We start from the raw sequence: 23,987 nt of genomic DNA on the forward strand, positions 1-23,987 counted from the left end.
TGTTGAAACAAACAATTTAAAAAAAGAAAAATTGTTTGAAGCCATCATTGCAAAGCTCCTTTTTAAAACTGAAATATGTAATCTTACTGTTGAACTGATGATGGAAGTTATAAGTTTACAGAGTTTGTGAAGGACCTCTTATCACTTAAGAAAGGTAGAACCTGAATACAACAGTTCCGTCAACAGTATTTAACCCTCAGATAGCTATATCTGTAACATAAAAGGCTAGTGTTTCATTGACTATGAGGTGCTCCCTGTGCCTAGAAGGAGAGGAATCTTTTCATTAATAAAAAACAAACAATAATTAAATTTTAAAAAGTGTACCCTCATCAATGAAGTGGTGCTAGGAATCTGCAGAGAACCAGTGGTGAACTCTGAGCAAGGAGGGCTAGATTCTGAGAGAATGCCAAGAATCTTGGAGAAGTCTGGAAATCACTTATGTGAAAACAGATAGGATGTAAATACAGTTTTCTGTGATTAATAATTGGCCTCAGTAATGCAGGTTATGAATATTTAAAAACAGTTCTGAAGTTAGGTTGGAGGAGGGAGGGAAGCATAAAGGAGAGGGCAAGTTACAGTTTCCATGATTTTTTAAAATAAAACGTCAAATGATTAAAAAAACCCAAATTAGAATGAAATAGAGAGGTGAAGAATTGACAAAATGGAAATCTTATGTGTGAGAACAGCAAAGGATTCAAACCCATTTGATTGTCTGAGGAAAGAAGGGTTTTCTCTACCACTGAAAACAGCAAAGAGAACAAAACTATTGACTACCATGGAAAGCCAAGTGGCGATTCCAAATCTATATCTAGCAGCGCTGACGAAGGGCATTTGCACAACTTATAAAGATATGAGAGGATGAGACTGATGAGAAAAAGTAAAAATATTGGGCAATGAAGAATAGAGCAGCAAAAATTAAATAAAGTCAAAATACAAGCAAAGAGAAACAAGAAAACAAAAAAAGAAGGGGGAGGAAGTAAATTTCAAAGGGAAAGACAAGCAACATACAGAAGTTTAGATAGAACAATAATATGTCAAACGAGATATAGAAAACTTAGCAAACATCTCCAGTCTTCACAGTCAAGGCACATTAAAAAGCTCAGAGAGGCTCAAAGATTGAGGGCCAGTCTACACTACGGTGTTACATCGGTGCAGGTGCACCAATGCAGCTGTGCTGCTGTAGCGCATCTGGTGAAGACGTGCTATGCTGATGGGAGAGTGCTCTCCTGCTGACATAGCCCCGGTATGGGCTTGCATTGAAACTTGCATTGCAGGGGAGCATGGGGGGAAGCTTTTTCAACCCCTGAGCTATGTAAATTAGATCGACTTAAGCGGTAGTGTAGAGCAGTCAGGATGACTCAAGTCTATTAGCTATCCCATCCCACCTCTCCCCAAATAAAAAAAATTGAAACATTCATACCCTTATTCCAGGACATGTCTTCAAGATAAATTTGAGCATCCACTGGCCATGTTTGCATTAGATCATCTTCTAAAAGAAAAGTAGTGATACATGTTCAGTTCTGATAAAATGAAGAGACAGAACTATTTGGTTTCTTACCTATACATTGGTAGTCCCACGTATACACCGTTGACCAGTCAAGTGACCGGATGGCCCACTGGATGCCCCATGAATGTGGTCAAAGAAGCATTTCTCTAAAATGGTTTTGGTGCCCATGTCTTTGTTATAAGGCTGGGAATGACTCACAATACCCCAAAGATGCTTCCAAAAGCTTAAGAAAACATTGAAGGGCAGGATACTGATTTAAATAGGTCATCCACTCACCCTAAAGGATGGGAGGGAGGTTTAAATCGGCAAGCTTTCATTTTTAAGTTTAGCTACCATTGTGACAAGCATGATATAAATGCCCAGAATAACAGATGTAGCTACTTTTCTGGGGCCGAAATGCAAGGGCCCTGCTTACTCTTGGGCTTCTGAAAGGAGGACCCAGAATTAACCTTCTTGTCTAGAGAGAGTCAAAGTTTGCTGAGGTCCAGACATTCTTTTATGATATACAGAATCTATCCAAACAGCTTTAGAATGATAGTCCTGGCCTGTACCAAGTGAGATTTAGATGTTCTGATGCTCACAGATACATATTTAGCAATGATGAAGCACAGCGTGAAATGGAATTTCAATTTGACACATCATATTGGAGGAACAAAGACCCTTAACTAGTTTTTATACTTTCCCAGCCTACTTAGATTTGATATATGCATTTTGCTCAAGGCCTTTAGAGGTTACAACATAGGACATGGCCTGTCACAGAGCTGCAGCTAAAACAACATAATCCCTCTTAAATGGTGGATTATTCAATGAATAAGCCTGAGGCTCTTCTGAATTTAGGTTCTTTACATAACTTGGGCAACGCATCTACTCGCGTTCCTATGGTCATATAGGTAGGTTTCTCTTCAGGGCACTGTATGACTTTGTGCATTTATATTATGTTACTCAATGGAAGCAGAGTATTTCCCCATCCTCTGAAATGGAGGCCACGGCCTATCCTTTTCCTCAGGACTTTCTGCCCTTCTATTTGGATGAGAGAAACTGAGGATAGCAGCTTAAAAAAAAGACAGTGAAAGGGATTAGTGAGGGAAGAATCCAGGGACTAAGGGAAAACTGCCCATGGAGAAGACATCATTGAGGTACATCAGGATACCATGGTGCAGGAAAATCTTTCCCAGGAGCGGGAGATAAAGCAGATCCAGGACCTGTGTGGAGAATAAGTGCCCATGGTGACTGTGCACTAGACACAGAGTGGACTTGGAGGGAAGGGAGAGAGGAAAATGTATGACTAGCATGACCTGTTTGGCAGGAATATAAAGACTAAGCCACTGGCAGTAGACATGACAAGGAGCAAGAAGACGACTATAGACATAGGCACTAGTCAGGATTACGCCATTACTACTGAACGAGCATTGTTCCCTCCACTCGGTGGGTGCTTCAGTTAGCAGGCCTGCTACCTTTGGAAGGAAGAGGAGAGCAAAAAAGTGTTCCTAAAGTGACATGTGAGAGGCAGGGCAGGGCTACTGGCAGGCTTCAGCACTTACCAGGAGGTAGAGAACCGTGTAAAGTCACTGCTATAAGGTGGTGTGCAGCCGATACTGTGGAAGTATCCCTCTGTCCTATATACTAGCCACCATATATACTTAGTGTGAAGGACATACAAACACTTATGTTTATAAAATACTACAAGTCTTGTCAGATTGTTAGCGTTTTCTGCTATAAGATTACAAACGGTTACTTCCAGCAGGAGCTGAGCACGCTATGCAGGAAAGCACACCACAGCATCCAGTAGCCCAGAGATCGGCAACATTTGGCCTATGGTCCACCAAGGTAAGCATTCTGGAGGGTTGGGCCGCTTTGTTTACCTGCCGTGTCTGTTTACCTGCTGTGTCTGCAAGTTTGGCCAATTGTGGCTCCAACTGGCCATGGTCTGCCACTCCAGGCCAATGGAGGCTGCAGGAAGCAGTGGCCAGAACATTCCTCGCTCTATGTCGCTTCCCGCAGCCCCCATTGGCCTGGAGCAGCAAACTGTGGCCAGTGGGAGCCGTGATCAGCCAAACCTGCAGATGCGGCAGGTAAATAAACCGGCACAGCAACCTTTGGCACACGGCCCACTAGTGGGAGCCACGACTGGCTGAACTTACAGACATGGCAGGTAAACAAACCCTGGTGGGCTGCATGCCAAAGGTTGCCAATCCCTGCGATAGCCCCATTTACTGATACTTAAGTGACAATGCAGGTGTCATTCATTTTGAAGTTTTACTTTAATCCCAGCTACATACAACTGTATCCATAGTAAGAGAGAAACCAGATAGGAAACTAAAAAAGAACTACGAGGTGGTTAAAAACTCAGACCCCGAAGAAAAGGGGAAAAAGGCAGAGGCTACTGTAAAGTAGACTGAACCTCAGTTCTCTGAGGTGGAGGTGTCTGGGATAAAGTAGGCCTACCTGGACCTTAGGTAAGACTGATAATGCATGTAGACTGTTGTGTTATTAGTAATTTAAACACTTTTTCCCCCCTTGTATGAAACTAGATGAGGCGATTAAATAAATTAATTTGCACCTTTCCCTGTAGATTAGGTCTAAGAGGCTAAATCTAGTCTAGTGCCCATTTTCTATATAATGGTATTAACACTTATGATATGAGAGCAATTACTTAAAACTTTTAGAACACATAGAACTATTACATAAGTTAACTTCAAACATTAACTGTATAAAACAAGCCATTCATAATTAGGATTCTTAACTTGACAGCACAGTAGTATGCAGAGTGGATAAAAATCAATTAAAAAAATTAAAATTAAATTTGAAATCATGACAGCATATATTAAGGTCTAAACTTACTATAATGTATTAAAATCATTTAAATTAAAAAATAATATTCAAGCAGTACATTTGTTGCCAAAGTCTTAAAGAAAGTCAAACCAATGAAATGAAGTCACAGGCTAAGCACCTGGACTTAGAGTTTGTTGAAGTGCTAAACCAGCTTTTGACAGCAGTAGCCTCTTCTGCAGTTACAGAAAAAACAGTTTCTTCATTTCAGTTCATTCACTGAGAAACTGATTGGGAGTTGAAAAAGAAAGCAAGCTTGTTTTCCTCTGCCAATATATGAATAAAAATGACGTGCAAGAGGATGAGATCTTTTATTTCTAAAACCTTAAAGGACATGGTGTACAGAAAAAGTATCAGTGCAATATACATATTACAAATAATACTTAATTTAATAAAATCAATTTTAAATGCAGAACATGTTTTGAGAAAACTACTTTTTTTACTTTATGTATCCAGCACTTAAGATTATTTTATTTAACTAATAAAAATTTATAAAATGCTGTTTTTGTGCATTTTAATTTAATTTAAATTTCCATCCAAGTGCATCTCAACACAAATATGGATAAATATTAATTAACTAGTAAATAAAAGTGTCATTCATTTTCTAACAATATACAATCATAAAAAAATAAGAATCTGAATAAATGTATGTTAATCCAAAGAATTGCTTAAATGTGTGTGTATATCCTCCTGGTTAGCAAAAATAATTATCAAATTTAGTGTAAAGGGTATGTGTTAGTGATTATAGATGAGACTAGTGAGAATGAACCTCTCTTTAGGAAAATAATTTAAACACTACAAATGTAAAACGAGATTAAATGGATGATTTAAATAATGGTTTCCTGCTTGCTGATTTAAATCATGATTTAAACTGGTGACTTAAATCAATCCCGCCCCCAGTGATATATTATATTGCTGTAACAAGGGAACATATGAACCAATTATATACGCTTGACCCTATCAACTAGCAGTCAGAAATTTCGCTATGGTTACATTTGATCATCCAAAAGAATATCTTTGAACAAAAGTTGTTTTTTTTTAAAATTGTGGATCTACCATGTTGGTGTCAGTCTTATATACATAACACAGTAGTTAGCAAATATTAATTTATCAGTAGTGAAATGAAACACTTATTTTAACTGCCTTTATATATTAGTGAAAATAGTAATTAACACTGGACATTAAGAATTGTTCTTTTTTAAAAATGCAATTAACTAACAGCCAGTTAATATAAAACTGGCCTATGTTCTAGGCTCTCTTTTGCAACTAAATTGCGATTCTAATTTTACTTGAAATATCATCTAAGTTAGCTAAATGAAGGCAATTAAAACAAATCAGAGAACTCGGAGATAATGAACGGATCAATAAAACCTCCTTGGCCTAGCCTATCCCAAATACATGCAGTATATTAAAAAGAGGTACAGATTAAAATAAAATTAACCCACACACTTCTAACACTTTGCTACTATTAAAAGAGAGACACAAAAGGAGTATGAGAGAAAAAGATAACTGAAAGATACCTGTCAACCAATCTTTCTTATTCAGAGAGTCTTAGATTCTAAGGCTAGCAGGGACCATTGTGATCATCTGGTCTGACTTCCTGTATTACACAGGCAACAGAACTTCCTCAAAGTAATTCCATGAGCGTGCTAGGTATCCATCCAATCTTGACTGAAAAATGGTGAGTCAAAATTTGTCTTGCTTCAACTTCCAGCCATTGGAAGGTATTACACCTTTCTTTGCTAGACTGAAGCACCCATTATTAAATATTTGTTCCCAGTGTAGAGACTTATAGACTGTGATCAAGTCATTCCTTAACCTTCTCTTTGTTAAGCTAAAGAGATTCAGCTCTTTGAGTCTATCACTATAAGGCATATTTTCTACACCTTTTATCATTCTTGTGGCTCTTCTCTGAACCCTCTCCAATTTATGAACACCTTTATTGAACTGTGAGCACCAGAACTGGATACACTATTCCAGCAGCGGTCACACCATTGCCGAATACGGAAGTTAAAAAATAACACTCTACTACTACTAGAGATTTTCATTTATGCATCCCAGGATCGAACAAGGTCTTTTGGACACAGCATCACATTGAGAAATCATGTTCAGTTACTGTTGTCTTTGCTCTGAATTAGCCAAAGAAGAGCTAGGGTAGTGCTTTTAGCTAGAACTGGTCACACTGTGGCACTGAGCATTCTTTTGGTCATTTTCTTCCACCTACTCAAAAACTGTAATGTGTCTAAAATAAAATGCCCAACATAAAATGAAAGTTCAGTATTGTCTCAATTCATGTGAAGTATATTTTAACGTTACTTGGGTTCTGCTCAATCCAACTTACAGACTGGTAGTCATAAAAGCATTTATTATAACGGAAACCATGCATATTTCTGGCAGCACCAAAAAGAAAAAAAAGTCTCCGTCAGTCTCTTCTTTGCCGATTCCTGCAGTAGTGACTTGGGAGAAAAAACCACCTATTTACGTTCTTATTCTCTTTCAAGGGACAAGAAGATGACTTCACTATGAGGCCTTTTCTTTTAGAGGTGGGGTGAGAGAAAGATAAACTTGTGAGGAAAGGGGAGAAAGTTTCAGAGGGCAGGATAGGTCCAACTTCCCCTCTGCAGTGTAGCGAGCAGGCAGAGAAAAAAAAGTTACCTTAGGCTGTGGAGGTCCCACCATTTCCCAGCTTCCCTTGAGCAGGGAGACAAATTGGGCTGAAAAAACAGGCCACCCTTCACAGATTTCATGAAGGACTGCTCTATATCAGGACAAGTTTCTCATACAAACCGGTATGCGAATGGATGTAGTACTTCACATGTAGCACGCATGAGGGAGGGAGAGGGCACATGCCACCATGAAGGGGATTTCAACACACAAGCATGGACAGGGGCAAACCAAGGGAGAAACAGTGATGTGGAGGGAGCACAGTTTCTCTCACAATCCCCACCATGCTTCCTACAACACCTTTGCTGACTTTGGAAATGGGCGGGAGACTGAGGAAATCAGGCCACTTGCAGACCCTCTAACTCAAATACTCTATAGAATGGAGCCTGATGTTTAGAATTTCAACTGTGCTTTTTCTGTCCACTGCTGCAATTAAAAAACTTCAGTGGGCCAGATTCATCTTCAGTGTACTTCCACTGAAATCAACACAGTTACAGCAGGAAATAATTCGACCCATTATCATTAAAAAGTCATTCACAATATGATGCTTGACCTGTAATTAGCTTTAATAATGGATTTGATAATCGGGTTACCTTCAATAAAGTTAATTTTCAATTAACATGGTCTCTCTGTAAAGCTTTCAAGCATAACATACAACCCAATACACATGCTATCACTTTATTTTGTACGCTACAATTATTTGCTTGTCTGCTTCTAACAGCAAACATTTTTTTTTCAAAATTGAACAACGCTAATTTAATCTCTAAATTTCCCCGTTCAACATATTATCAATCTAAAATGTTTTAGTACAGCATAAATGGATTTTTGGACTTGGTCAGTTATTAATTACAGAAAGTGAAGGCTGATCTGAGTTTTGCAAATTTGTCTGCAAGATTATTAATCTTGCAATATCCACAGAGTCTGTATTATTAAATAATAGCTGTGTGCCCATCTTTATTATTTTAACTTGCATCTTACAACTCTCCACAGCTACTGGCTGATGAGAGCTCGTTTTTATGGATTAGGGAGATAAAAAGGTTATTCAAACTGTTATTCATACCAGAAGTTAGCTCTATGTTTTGTATGCTTAAATAGATACGTATACACATTTGACTCATCAAGTTGTTTAGATCTGCATATTTTGAGATACATTCCTGAACGCAGATACAAAATAAGATGATCTGGTTTTCCACAGTTACTTCAAAACAATCATTAAATCTTTAGAAGTACAGGCCCCATGACCTTGTGTTCTATTGCATTTTTCTAACAAGAGGTGAAAGGATTCTGCAGATCCATTGTCTCGACTGTAGGATCTAAGAAAACACTGGCAGGCTCATCAGAGAGGTTTATGAGCCTGCAATTCAAGGAGATTAAAAGGAAAATCTACTGAGATTCTTTAAGGCTGCAGAATAACATCAAATAACTATTAGCAGCTTGGTGCAGTAAAGCTTTACTAGAGCTCTTGCTGGGTCATTCACGAAATTTAAAGGAGGAAAGGTTTTTAAGCTTTTCTTAGGGACACAATAAATATTTTGGTTTTTTAAACAAATGATAAATGAAAATCCAATCTTTTTAAACTACTAAGAAGAGTTAAAAATTGCAATACTCAGTGATCAGTGTTCAAATTTTTTATAACTACAATTAAATTATGAAGAAAAATGGTACAGCTTATACATTGCCAGACTGAATACAGTGTGAAATACCTAGCAGGCCTCAATAATCACAAACTTAAAATAAGTCACATTGGTATTCCAAACTTTGGTACTGCTAGAGGTGGAAGCTTTTGTGGTGTGTTTTTGTTTGTTTGTTTGTTTGTTTTTTTTAAGCACACCATATATTTATTCTTTTTCACGTACTTCTATGGTTTTTTACTAACCAGCAGTCTGTTTAATTTAAAATAAACATTAGGAAGTGTTACAAAAATACATAAACATGGTTTCAGTAAAAGTTTTGAGGAAAGGAGGGTGAGAGTTGAGAATTGTTCCTAAAAGTAATATCCCATGCTTTTGATAAAACATTGCTTCTTAAATATTTATTTTTAAACAAAACTACTATAGTTTAATACAGTGGTATGATGTAAGGGGTAACAACACTGATCTCCTTCATTGCCTCTGATGTGTAGCAAGTAAATATTTTCACATTATATGCATATATTTGGTCAAGCTTTCAAGTTGCAACCCAGACACTAAATTCGTAAGGAACTAGAGGCTGGGATATAGGTCCCTTTGAAAATTCCACCTCCCGATTATCAGCCAGTTTAATTTGCTAAAAGTTACCCTTTTTAAGGGAACTATGCAAGAGTTCAAAATTAAGCACTTGTCTAGTGATTTGCTAGATCAGGGTGGAAGTGCTCAGCAATTTTTAAGATTGACTCCATTGCCAAACTAGGGGAAAGAAGCAGGGCTGGCTCTAGCCGTTTCGCCGCCCCAAGCATGGCGGCACGCCGCAGGGGGCACTCTGCCGCTCGCGTGCCGCAGCTCCAGTGGACCTCTCGCAGGCGTCCCTGCGGATGCTCCACTGGAGCCGCGGGACCAGCGGACCCTCCGCAGGCACAGCTGCGGGAGGTCCACTGGAGCTGCCTGCCACCCTCCTGGCAACCGGCTTGGCGCGCTGTGGCCTGGAGCCGGCCCTGGAAAGAAGTCTCCCTTCTGTTTATTCACAGGTACAGTACAGTCAATGGAAAAAAAAATGTTTCACCACACAGTCCTATTAATGTGTAATAATTCTGTTCTGGAGGGAGAAATCATTTCTGTGTCTGAGAAATTAGTTCTGTCTCTGTGGGCCATTCAATCTGACCTCAACTGCGACTATTAGTAAGAGACACCACTGTGAATATCAGCGGGGTAGCTGTGTTAGTCTGTATCCATAAAAACAACAAGGAGTCCAGTGGTACCTTAAAGATTAACAGATTTAGTTAGGCATAAGCTTTCGTGGATGCATCTGAAGAAGTGGGGTTCTTTACCCACGAAAGCTTATGGCCAACTAAATCTGTTAGTCTTTAAGGTACGACTGTGAATAATTACTTGTGCTTTTAGGACTAGAATGAGATTAACTAATTGCACACAGGCTAAACAGCCACCAATGGGTTAATTTACAGCCACTATGACCATGGCCTGGATTTTTAACAACCTAGTGGTAAAAGGCTCTCTGTGTCCAATTATCAATTCCCTAAGTCACCCAGTGCCCATGAAGTTCCACAATTTTAAGATCCTTAGCCAGAAATACAATGTATAGTGCTGTCACTTGAAGAGTGGTAGACCTGTGCCAGGCAGACTGCAGGGTTTCAGAGAGTCCCACAGGGCCTGCCACATTGTGGCTGTGCTTGAAGCTTTATTTTGGTTTTAAAAGGCTTTTTTGAGCTTTACTTATGCTTTTTTTTAAAAGGGATTCTCATACTAGGGAACAACTAAAAATACACCATATTAAAATATCTCTATTTTCTTGTCATATGCTAGTCAGAGTTCTCTTTGCCACTTGTGCTAGCTATTAAAAGCATTTTTATAGGCACTTCACTCTTGCTTCTCCTGTTCGATCCTGCAGTGAAGCTGTAATGCTACTTTTGTAGCAATCAGCTCTACATCCACATTCTGATGTCAAATGCAGCATTATGATTTCAATGTAGGATGAGAAGGGAAAGTTGGGATGAGGGAAGAGCGCTCATTTTCAAAAACCCCTTAACTAAAATGAGTGTGCGACAAGAGGATGAAAAAATGAAAGGTAAACAACATATTCTTTAAATGTTCTGCATTTCTTCACAATTGGACGAGTTTAAGACTCCATTTCTAAATCTTCATCTACCACTATAGTATTTCCACCTCACACAAAGGGATTTGCCCAAAGCTGAGAGTAAGAGAACCCCCCCAGGACAGTTCTGAAGCTTTAAAAGTGATGATACCGTAAGTGAAGCCCTAAACTGCTAACAAGGATATTTTAAAACCAGCTATTTTTTCCCAGTTATCTGGGAAACCCTAAACTCAATGTTCAAGAATCCTTCCAACAGTTGAGCACTTCACCAGTCCTTCCAGATAAGGGAAACTTGGCTAACTTGGTTATTACAGAATTTTAATCATTTTTCTTTGCATTTTATAAAAGCTTTCCAAAATCCGCTTTAATATTGTTTTGGAGCTTATCTGCTCAACTGCAGAGCTATAGCAAAGTCACTGAGTCTGCATCTGAGCACAAATTTATGTGAAAATCTTACCACTCCAAAGAGTAGACATTTTGTAAGTCTAAGATATTTACATAAGAACGGCCATACTGGGTCAGACCAAAGGTCCATCTAGCCCAGTATCCTGTCTTTAGACAGCTGCCAATGCCAGCTGCCCCAGGGGGAATGACCAAAACAGCTAATCATCAAGTGATTCATCCCCTGTCACCCATTCCCAGCTTCTGGCAAACAGAGGCTAAGTACATCATCCTGCCCATCCTGGCTAATAGCCATTGATAGACCTATTCTCCATGAATTTGTAAAGATAGAAGCTTTGAGGCTTAGGCATGCTGAGCCTAAGTTGTTTACGTTAAAGGGAGGGGGGGAAAAAAAAAGAAAAGAGTTCTTCAGAATTGCTTTTCTATTAAAAAATAGAAATTGTTGTATATTTTTTTTTTCATGCTGCTCTGCACTGTGTGAAAAAGTGCACAACAACTTTAAGGGACACTCCAGAGCCTAAACAAGGAGACCCTGCCTTGGCCTAGGGTTACATAAACAGGAAGTGGAAGCTGAGTGAGAGAAAGGGTAGTACAAGCTATGTAGGCTGCAGTATGTAATGGCTGTTTTCGCTCAGGCTCTAGGAGAACAGCCTAACGAAAGGCTTTGTTTTGTGGATTTTAAGTTGGGAGATGAACCAGGGTTTTGAGGTGAGGATCTTATGATTTATCTACTGTAGTTACTCCTTTCCTGAAGTCTTATTGAAAGAGGAAACATTATTTTGTTACGGTGTGTTGGCTTCTTTCCCCAAGGCTGTTAAAGTGAACCTACTGCCACCCAAAACAGGGGAAATTAAGATGGGGTATACCTGCAGCATTACACTGGGCCACAAGGGGGTGCATAGGGACTTCCTCACCCTTACACATTGTTTAAAAACTAATGTTTTGATAATTTAGTGCACATAAGTACCACCATATAGAGATCCCTTGAGACTTAAAGCCTTCAGACACAGAATAGGTACAGGTATATAGAAAGGCAGCAGTGCAAATACGTCCCCTTATATTTATAAACCCTAACTTGGAAGGGGAACTTCTGAGAGGGATACAGGACCATTCAAATATTTTGTGATGTAGACACATGTCCATGGGAATCAAACCCATTGCACATAAACCACCAGTCAAATGGTAACATTTGGTAACTACCACCACCACCACCACAGCTGGATTTGAACATTTGCACTGTATATAAGGTTGGGATGTTCAATGGAGTTTTAGCCTAATTCAGATTAGCCACTGAAACTAATTGAATGTGAATCTTTTAGGAAGGGGAGTTATGATCAGAAATGAATGAATCTTAGACCAGATCTGGAAAGAAGTTCCTTTTTTAATAGGTAAACTATAATGTGCATTTTTCCTTCTCCTTCATGCTTTTGATAAGGATTAAAAGCAGATGATTCAATATTATGAAAAAGTGGTGTTCTTATTTCATTTCCAATCTGGCAAAACAAGGAGTTAGTGAAATTTTCACAAAGCATACAAAAAAGGGAGTTCTTGTAAGATTTCCAGACCAAATACATTTGGATAAGTATCTGAGCCAAACTCTTCCTCATAACTCTTCCCCTTTTTTCCTGCCCTAGCAGAAGTGTCCATGAAATTAATCAGAATAATTACTTCTGAAGTGTGCTGTTCTGGCAATTTAGAGAACAGGATTCTAGTCAACTTTACTGCCATTCTGCTGCTAATGAACTTACTGTGAAGTGCCTGAAATTCAAAGTGACAGTGGAAGTGTACATCCTGTGCACAACTTTATTTGAATCACACCAGTGTTGTGTGAACAGAACCTTATATTTTAAGATGCATAATCTTCATGATACACAATTGGGAGTGCCAAAGGAGCTTCCAGGTTCATATAAATAATGTACAATTTGTTTTCCTTTCTTAAGTGTCTTTACATTCTCTTGAGATAACTCTCTAGAACAACAACTTTGGATGCAATAGTCTCAGCATACATTAATGCACCTTAAATTCACACTAAGACGCATTAAAAACAAAGCTACTTAAAAGCAATCTGTGTCTGCTGCCACCACAGGAAGACAGAATATACTATATTCATTCCTGATGTAATTTCACTGACTGCACTGGTGGAATTGAGCCCAGTATATTAAAATTCTGTGGTATATATTAGGGCTTTAAATTAAATCCATCACATCCATAAAAATAAAGATTTATAGCTGAAACTCTTATTAATTTCATCACACCTAACCATGCAGTAGTTATTAGAGTGGCTGACAAGAGGGCTGTAAAAATCTAAAAGCATAATGAAGTGTTATGAGAGTTATGAGAAATCCCTATTCTGAAGTTAAATCCGGCTTGGGGGGGGAGAAGGGGGAATAGCGCTGAGGTAATAGGTCATTTCAATGTAATCATAATACTGCTTAAATGAAAAAAACACAAATCCAGTTTGAAAATCATTTGTTCAGCTATTCTTTTTAAAATTCTACCTTCCCCTCAATACTTACACACTCTCTGAGAAAGTGATATATTAAAATATAATTAGAAATTCATGCTGAAAATAAACTTCTATGAACTGTATATCTTTCGTCTTATCCTACAATGATGTATATCTGCGACTATGACCATGCTTTTGTTTCTCAAATAAAGTTTTGGTAACCTTTGCAGCAGGGGAGTTAAAATCAGTGCAAGAGAGAAAGGTTTGATGGTGTGCCAATGTACAATGGAAGGGAATTCAATAAGCTGCAGAGACAGTGGGCTTTTATCAGACACATTGAAAAGTGGTGGTGGCTACACGTCAATGCTGGACCAGAGTGTGTTACTGCAGAGCGCGACGGAGTGTTTTCCCCACAGGCAATATGCTATTATTGACTCCCCCCATTAACATGTAGGGTGGATATACATTTATTGAAGGTTCTAATGGAAGGCTGAGGGACTCCTATCCTGAGGCCAGAACAGAAAGACAGCCTATCACTTCATGTAATGGTAGCCCATGTGTGACAGACCTGACCTACATTTCCCCCCATTCTCTCTCACAACAGCCTGTCGCTGTTCTAAGAAGCTATTTTCTGAGATGTATAAAAAGAAATGCTGCCTAGTTAATGTGTTTTACTGGAATATTATTTATAAACCTGCTTCATAAAGAGTAATTGTATTAGAGATGATTTATGAAAGCTATCCTAAAATACACACATCCAAAAAAGAATGTGCCTTAAGAATTTTTAAGTGTTTATAAAGCCATATGATATACTGTATCTTAGACACAAATTACTTAGTACCTACATCTAAACTGCTTCAACAAAATATAGTACTGGCCATAACTTGAAGTAGTTAAGAAAATTTACTGAAACTGCTGCAGTGATAAAAAGAATGGCTCAACTACATAATTACAGTCTAAATTCCACATTTATTAAAATTATTAGAAGAACCAAACCTAGTGCCTTACTGGAAGTAATTCAATGTTTTTACTGGTTAATGTATGTATATTTATCAATATCAATAACATATCCAAATATGAAAGGACAAGAGCAAATAAAACATTTGGTTCAGAAACAAGAAGCTTTTTAAAATACTAACTACTATTCTAGCCCCTGCATTAAAGAGCTGTTGCCACTACAGCCAGCACCCCTCAATAGGAACCTACCATGGCGCTGTAGGTCATACTCTCTTTTTGTCTCTTCGTTCCCTAGAATTTTCCACGCTTGATCAATTTCGATGAACCTCTGCACGCGCTCCTCCACTTCTCCTGCTGGCACATCTGCGCTCTGTTTGTCTGGATGATACTGCCAATCAAAAGGAAGGAAGGAAAAAAGGAGAGAGGAGGAATCAATAGTAAATTTGATATTCATATAAAGGTGGGGGGGAGGAGGAGGAGGAAGAGGTCTGAACCCAGGAAAACGAGATGATAACATTGGGTACAGGAGATAACTGCCAGGTTAATTAGACCACTGGAATAGCAGCAAATCCACCAGTGGCACAAAATGTCACAATATGCACTGACAATATTTTCTGGATAATTTGCTAATGGAATCATTGGTCTTATGGACAATTTACCTAGAGAGAATGACTAATGCAAACAGAAAGAGGTACATGCAGAGGAATACGACATGGGAACAAGGGGAAATGCTTTGGATGCAAGCTGCTTTTCTTTAACACTACATCTGGCTACATTTAAAAAACAGGACCACTGTTTAGTTACAGACTAATCGCAAATAAATGGAATGCTTTATTATAGATGTACTTGGTTTTTGTACTTTAAAGAGTAAAAAAATATATGTAAGATCAACTATAATTTACAATAAATGAAATTCTATTTTTGAAGCTATGCCTCAACATATTTAAATTTTTTTCAGTTCAGTGAATCAATAGCTTTTCCAAATATTTAATGTCATGGATCACTGGCTATAAAATTGTGTCATTTTAGTTAAATGGTTATTTGAGGACAAGGCTATAAGATAAATCAAGTATAAAGGCAAAAAATAAAACAAAAACACTTAAAAAATGTCTGTTATGTTAAATAGCACATTCTCCTTTTTTTGTTCCAATGTCTATTGAAAAATAGCTCAGTGAATTCTCTTTTTTGTTCTTTGCATAAGTTCTCATTTGTAAGCAATATATTATTTTTTGATATTTTAATTGTTCATATCAAACCAATACAAGAAAAACAACAGGAAAGAATTGGTAGGCTGGTGGGGGGGGAAGGGGGAATGGGACATAGATTATATAATACTATAAGAATGCTGTTAATTCATTATATTTCAAAATATTCCATATTCACTTATTTTCTCTATATCAGGAATATTAATTTCAGCTGTACACTAACATTAGTTTGGTTACCTGAATCTACTGTAGATATTTAGACCTGGAGGACTAGTACCACAAGTAACGCTGCATTAGAGAGAATGGAATTCTGAACAAATATTTCCAATTATAGTTTGTTTTGGAAGAAGAGAATATTGTTATTATGTGAGCTTAAAACAAATGCCTCCCCCTCCTTCACAGACAGTCATACGCTAAGAATTCAAAATGAACATTGCTACTAGAGTCTGCCCACTCAGACACATATCTATCATTTGTATTGAAGTGAATCATCTCAATAACATCCCTCCTCCCCACTTTTCAATGCAACGATGGGAGAAAGGATCATAAGGGCAAAATGTTCCCCATCTCTGAGCTCAACTGTATTCACATTCACTTTTCTACACATAACTGATTGTGCCTGCAAAAGTGGCTGTTCACCTAAACTATAAATTCAAGAAGTTAATGTGCATAAATGCAGGATTTTGCTGTGTGCAATGTGTGCATTTCTTTGCAGTTAGCTGTATATTTAGAACTAGAGGCTGGCTTGAAGCTTGCTGAAAATACAGTCTAGGCATAGTTGCAGTCCATACATGATTATCTCATAGAATTTGTATTTTTAGTAAAAATTAGGGATGTTGATTAATCAGTGTTAACTCATGCAATTAACTCAAAAAAATTAATTGTGATTAATCAGTTTTAACTGCACTGTTAAGCAACAGAAATACCAATTGAAATCTATTAAATATTTTGGATGTTTTTCTATTTGCACTGTAAAAATGATAAAAGAAATCGTATTTTTCAATTCACCTCATACAAGTACTGTAATGCAATCTCTTTGTCCTAAAAGTGCAACTTACAAATGTAGATTTTTTTTTGTTACACTCAAAAGCAAAACAATGTAAAACTTCAGAGCCTACAAGTTCACTCAGTCCTACTTCTTGTTCAGCCAATTGCTCAAACAACTTTGCTTACATTTACAGGAGATAATGCTGCCGTCATCTGATTTACAATGTCAACAGAAAGTGAGAACAGGCATTTGCATGGCACTTTTGTAGCCAGCATTGCAAGGCATTTACATGACAGATATGCTAAACATTCATATGCCCCTTCATGCTTCCACCACCATTCCAGATGACATGCTTCCATACTGACGCTCGTTAAAAAAATGTGTTAATTAAATTTGTGACTGAACTCCTTGGAGAATTGTATGTCCCCTGCTCTGTTCTACCCGCATTCTGCCATATATTTCATGTTCTAGCAGTCTCAGATGACGACCCAGCACATGTTGTTCGTTTTAAGAACGCTTTCACTGCAGATTTCACAAAATGCAAAGAAGGTACCAATCTGAGATTTCTAAAGATAGCTACAGCACTTGACTCAAGATTTAAGAATCTCAAGTGCCTTCCAAAATCTGAGCGTGACAAGGTCTGGAAAATGCTTTCAAAAGTCTCAAAAGAGCAACAATCAGATGCAGAAGCTACAGAACCCGAACCACCAAAGAAGAAAATCAACCTTCTGCTGGTGGCATCTGACTCAGATAATGAAAATGAACATGTGTTGGTCTGCATTGCTTTGGATTGTTATCAAGTAGAACCCATCATCAGCATGGACGCCTGTCTCCTGGAATGGTGGTTGACGTATGAAGGCACGTATGAATCTTTAGTGCATCTGGCATGTAAATATCTTGTGATGCTGGCTATAACAATGCCATGAGAACACCTGTTCTCACATTCAGCTGACATTGTAAACAAGAAGTGGGCAGCATTATCTCCTTCAAATGTAAACAAACTTCTTTGTCTGAGCGATTGGCTGAACAAGAAGTAGGACTGAGTGAACTTGCAGGCTCCAAAATTTTTTGTAGTGGTTTTGTACATAAAATTCTACATTTTTAAGTTCAACTTTTATGATAAAGAGATTGCACTACAGTATTTTTATTAGATCAGGGGTTCTCAAATTGGGGGTCGGAACTCCTCAGGGGGCCACGAGGTTATTACATGGGGAATCGCAAGCTGTCAACCTCCACCCCAAATGCCACTTTGCCTCCAGGATTTATAATAGTGTTAAATATATTAAAAAAGTGTTTTTAATTTATAAAGGGGGTCGCACTCAGAGGATTGCAATGTAAAAGGGGTCACCAGTAAAACAGTTTGACAGCCACTGTATTAGGTGAACTGAAAAATACTATTTCTTTTGGGTTTTTTACAGTGCAAATACTTATAAAAAATAAATATAAAGTGAGCACTGTACATGTTTGTATTCTGTGTTGTAATGGAAATCAATATATTTGAAAAATGTAGAAAACATCTAAAAACATTTAAATAAATGGTACTCTGTTATGGTTTAACAGTGCAATTAATATTTTCAAACGCTTGACAGCCCTAGTAAAAATCGAAACTAGAACAAGGTTACGCTATTTTTTCCCCCAGAAAATAAATGGAGGCCAAAATTTTCAACATTAGACATACAAATTGGAAGATTTTTACCATAACATATAGTGACCAAATTCAAACTTAAAACATCAATGCTGCTACATAAACCAACAAGAAAAAGGACAGTTACCATTACATTCCATGTTTAAACCAGGAGACGATGGATGAAGGTTTACACCATCACATCATACAAAGCATGTAATTGTAATTTATTAGTCTTTGTCTTTAGTCAGATTATCCATGAATCTTTGCCAAAGACCAACTGTGTTTCAGCCTTAACAGTATTTGTTCAAGATAGCAGCTGATCATGTGCATTGTCTTGATCACCTTTTAATTGAAATGGTCACATTATATGCATATTACCATATATACTCGTTCATTAGCCCGTTCGTTTACAAGCCGACCTCCCAGGATGGTTAAGTAAAAATAGCAAAAACTGTATGACCCTTTCATAAGCCGATCCCACATTTCAGGGGTTGGCAAACTTTGGCTTCTGGTCCGTTAGGGTAAGCCATTAGCGGGCCTGGACATTTTGCTTACCTGGAGCGTTCACAGGCACAGAGTCCCTCAGCTCCCAGGGGCCACAGTTTGCTGTTTCTAGTCAATGGGAGCTGCAGGAAGTGGCGCCACTTCCCGCAGCTCCCATTGGCTAGGAACAGCGAACCGTGGCCACAGGGAGCTGAGGGGCTCTGTGCCTGTGAATGCTCCAGGTAAGCAAAACGACAATATATTCGATATTCAATTCAATGAGTCCATAGAGTTTAAAATCAAATTTTGGTGTAGACCCGTTTATAAGCTGACCCCTGCTCTTTGATGCGTCACTTTTTTACCAAAAATATTTGGCTTATTAACGAGTATATATGGTAACTATGGTAAATGTTAAAGTAGTTAGATTACATTATGGACTAATGTAGATTGCTATAATATTTTATATCATACCTGTTATACATTCAGAAAATAATTACTGAAAATGGATAATTAGATCAATTTTTTCCCTGAAAAATGGTAAAAATATTAGACAGTTCAGTAAGCTCTTTGAGGTAGATCTTATTCTTATGTTTAGTGCTGTGTAAATTTAAAACAGTGCAAATGTATTCCTAGATGGAGATTTTCTATTCCAAGTTTCAATCCCAAGGGAACCATGTTAATGGTTTAGTTATAAATCTTTAAGGAAAAAAAGCCACATAAATGATGACAGCTTTCACAACTGAAATATCTCATTAGCCTTCACTACTTCTGGAATAAGTGTGTGCTTCTGGAATACATTTTCTATCAAACTTATACTTACATGAATGGAACATTTGGAAGTACTAGATAGGTCTAGCTACATGCAAGGAGCATACACACATCTGATATATCACTCAGTACAATGAAATTTAAACAGTGATCTGAATTCATGGCATCGCTCCATGAAAATACTTAGGACAAAAGCTTTCAACACAATTCATTATAAAACCTGTTGCCCAGAATATCCACCCTTTTTATTGGCCAAGAGGCTGTCTTTAACTGTCTATTGAAGACCATGTGGGCAGATCCTGATTTCTGAGAGGAAGCAAACCAGTCATTAATAACTGATTGCTCACAACAATGCTAAGAAAATTGGCTCCTCTCCTGCTGAGAATATTGAAGACTCAAACAAAACTGGTTCCTCTACTACTCCTTCACAGTGAAATCATGGCTGATGGAAAATAAATTTGCAGCTTTTGAGGAGTACATCAACAAATGAATGGGAGAAAACAATTTATCAAGAAAGTAAACTGACCATCCTTTCAACCACATCAAACTGGCCTAAAATAATTGTAACAGTGGTAGAAGTAGGTATTCCAGAAAATAAAGCCAATGAAAATGGTTCACAAGAGCAGCAGCAGAGTCCGAACAGAATATTCTGATAATTCTTTGCTGGATAATGAACATAATTCTAATTTTTTTTAACTTGTCACTATCTGATTAGGAATAATAAAATGATCCACTCTTGTTTAAAAACCCCTTAATCTCTACAAACAATACTTTCTACAATATAGATTTAGACAACTTAATACATGCTATTTGTATGGTTTATATAATCACATACATACAGTCGTGTATGCTACTGCTGCACATGCAGAACCACTTTCAGTTTTATAATATTTCTGTTAAAAAGTGATTTTCTTTTGTGGTGCTGTAAAATATTGTGACACGGAGGCTCCTTAGTAAAGGGTCCCATGTTTTTTTGCAAATGCTCACCTCAGACCTGACAAACTCACTATATCAAACACGTCTTACGCTATATGGATAAATATCATATAACAAGTAAGGTATTTACAGAAAGCTTGTAACTTGTCAAGATTCATAATCATTATGAGATGCAAGTATGGGTAAAATTTAAGGAATGGTGTATTTATACTGAAAGTATGCTTTACAGATAGATTAGTCACCAGGTAATAATGCGTCTTGGTGATGGTCTGTTTGGGGAGGGCGAGGTGTCAGCTTGTGCGACTTAGCCAGAGATACAATGCAAAGCTCAGTTATTTAGACATGCACGATATTAAGACTTTCAATAGAAAGCCATAGGAGGCACCTGCAAACAAACAAAACCATTTACAGGTAACCAAAAAAAAAACAACCACATTACAACAAGACAAGGGTTCGCCCTATCTATGAACAGGAACAAAAAAACTTTTCAGTATAACAGAGAAGGTAGATGTCCTCTGGATCTTTTCACTCGGGAGACATCTTGAGGAGCGAGATGTTCTCATGAAAAATGGGATCCTGGTTCCTGTGAAGCCAGCTAGCTCTGCAATAGACTGAACTCGGGATGGCAGGGGGAGAGAGGGACCTACCTTATTAGATAGGAAAGGTAACTATTAATAAGCATAGCTCTAGGTTCACATTTTATAAATTTTGTTTTATATTTTAACCATTTGTTTCCACCAGTCTCTTGTTTCTAATTAAAAGTTTATTCTCTCTAAAATAAACCAACTTTTGTTTAATTATAAGTGCTCAGAAATGCTGTGTGGCTTTTAAGGTAAAACGAGTAATCTGGGGCACACTGCTTCCTTGGGGGCAGAGGATCTGGGATTTTTCTGAGTAGTCAGTGTCAGGGACCACATATCACAGGGGAATGATTCAACAGGAATCAGGGACTGGGATGTACTTACTGTTAACCTGCAAGCAAAGACATGGCTGGCATAACCCAGAGGAGAGTGCTTGAGTGGCTGAAGGGCTGGTGATACTGGGGAGCTGACACCCAGCAAAGTGCAGACAAGACTCACGCTGGAGGCAGGAGATAACTTTCTGGGTCACCTGAGAACAGTCACACACGTCCAGCTGACGTGTACATGGAGGATAAGTGTGGGTATGAAATAAAATTAGGAAAAAAATCTTGAGAAACAGAAATTTCTCTTGAGCAGTGGGGTTCAAATTTGGAAAAGAGCTGCTACTTCCTTTGTATGTTACTTTATTACAGATGATTGCCAAAATGGTGATTTTCACTGGTATCCTACGTATTTTGAAATAAGTATTTCCAGTGCTTGTTGAAGAGTTTGTGTATGTGAGAGTGGAATTATTCAAATTGGGGACTGGTCCTGCTTTGAGCAAGGGGTTGGATTAGATGACCTCCTGAGGTCCCTTCCAACCCTGATATTCTATGATTCTGTGAAATGTAGCCAAATACCGGCTGCATATCATGGATTTTATTATTTTTAAATTACAAGATCCGGGATGTTCTTTGACTTTCTTTTAGTACTCCCTGTGAAAGACAGCTTCCTATAGCACTTAGGTTCTCTCTCAAATACAGGTAGTGAACTATGCTCCTTTAGATAATCATTGGATAAAGAAAGTGGCCAGATATTACTGCTTGATTTTAAATGGTCTGGGATTCATTTATCAGAGAAAAAAATCATAGATTTTTATTTTGGCTAGGTTTCTTAGAAGGCACTTTGGATACTATATTAATAGGAGCCATATACCTCAATATTGGAAGCTGGACAAAATACTACCTCATAATAAAAAGATGTAATTACATTTATTAAAGCTTTTCTGATTTATCAGTAGATCTTTCTGTGGTCAATATTTTCTTAAATTCCTGGCTGCCACTTCAGACTAATATTAGTTGTACTTTTATGACTGATCTGCAGTCTTGCTTTCATTTTTTCTACTGTTTTATTTAGTTGTTTCTTCTCAGAATTAAAGATTTTGTAAAATTTCTGGGTGACTATGATTTCACACAATTTCTTTGTTTTCTGCTTTTCGAAAATATTTTGGGTATCAAGATAGTGTCTTTGAAATTACTTAAATTAATGATATTCTGATCAGGAGGTAGTAATTCATATATCTTCAAATATTCACATCTCTTGCTATCATTCATTTGATGAGGGAGGCAGAAAAGATTAAAAAAGAATAGAGTGAAAGACCGTAAAATAGGATCAAAGGATCATCTTTTGCTTACTTTCACCCACTCACCTGGGACAGGTAAAATTCTCCAATTTGTCAAGATCATTGTGAATTCTAATCCTATCCTTGAAATTGCTTGCAACCCCTCCCAGTTTGGTGTCATCTGCACATTTCAGAAGCATACTGTTAACTTCACTATCTAAAGTAATTAATGAAAATACTGATTAGTACTAGACACAGGATTGATTCCGGTGGCACCATAGTAGATACACCCTCCCAGTTTGACAGTGAACTATTGATAACTATTCTTGGACACTTAAGAACATAAGAACAGCCCTACCAGGTCAGACCAAAGGTCCATCTAGCCCAGTATCCTGTCTTCTGACAGTGGCCAGTGCCAGGTGCTCCAAAAGGAATGAACAGAACAGGTAATCATCAAGTGATCCATCCCCTGTTGCTCATTCCGAGTTTCTGGCAAACAAAGGCTAGCGACACCATTCCTGCCCATCCTGGCTAATAGACATTGATCGACCTATTCTCCATGAATTTATCTAGTCCTTTTTTGAACCCTGTTATGGTCTTGGCCTTCACAACATCCTCTGGCAAGAGTTCCACAGGTTGACTGTGTGTTGTGTGAAGAAATACTTACTTTTATTTGTTTTAAACCTGCTGCCTATTAATTTCATTTGGTGACCCCTAGTTCTTGTGTTAGAGAAGGAGTAAATAACACTTCCTTATCTACTTTCTCTACACAGTCATGATTTTATAGACCTCAATCATATCTCCCCCTTAGCATCTCTTTTCCAAGCTGAAAAGTCCCAGTCTTTAATCTCTCCTCATATGGAAGCCATTCCATACCCCTAATCATTTTTGTTGCCCTTTTCTGAACCTTTTCCAATTCCAATATATCTTTTTTGAGATGGGGCGACCACATCTGCACACAGTATTCAAGATGTGGGCATACCATGGATTTATATAGAGGCAACATGATATTTTCTGTCCTATTATCTATCCCTTTCTTAATTATTCCCAGCATTCTGTTCAGCTTTTTTGACTGCCACTGCACATTGAGTGGATGTTTTCAGAGAACTATCCACAATGACTCCCAAGATCTCTTTTCTTGAGTGGTAACAGCTAATTTAGACCCCATCATTTTATATGTATAGTTGGGATTATGTTTTCCAATGTGCATTACTTTGCATTTATCAACATTAAATTTCATCTGCCATTTT

General features: G+C 37.8%; 1 protein-coding gene across 9 annotated transcripts in view; it reads right to left on the reverse strand.

Moving 5' to 3' along the window:
• DNAJC24 (DnaJ heat shock protein family (Hsp40) member C24) overlaps window positions 1-23,987 on the reverse strand; it is a 58,364-nt gene that overhangs the window by 3,546 nt on the left and 30,831 nt on the right. For 5 of the 9 annotated variants that reach the window (XM_075065220.1, XM_075065223.1, XM_075065224.1 and 2 more), the window contains 3 exons: window positions 14,799-14,937; window positions 1,421-1,489; window positions 325-425 (listed from right to left, as the gene is read on the reverse strand). In XM_075065220.1, the coding sequence (XP_074921321.1) occupies window positions 325-425; window positions 1,421-1,489; window positions 14,799-14,937 (309 nt within the window). Of the gene's footprint in view, window positions 1-15; window positions 205-324; window positions 426-1,420; window positions 1,490-14,798; window positions 14,938-23,987 lie in introns of those variants that run through there. The other 4 variants (XM_032768537.2, XM_032768540.2, XM_032768539.2 and 1 more) reach the window with 2 other exon arrangements.

The sequence above is a fragment of the Chelonoidis abingdonii genome, chromosome 4, assembly GCF_003597395.2.
Source record: "Chelonoidis abingdonii isolate Lonesome George chromosome 4, CheloAbing_2.0, whole genome shotgun sequence".
Lineage (NCBI taxonomy): Eukaryota > Metazoa > Chordata > Testudines > Testudinidae > Chelonoidis > Chelonoidis abingdonii.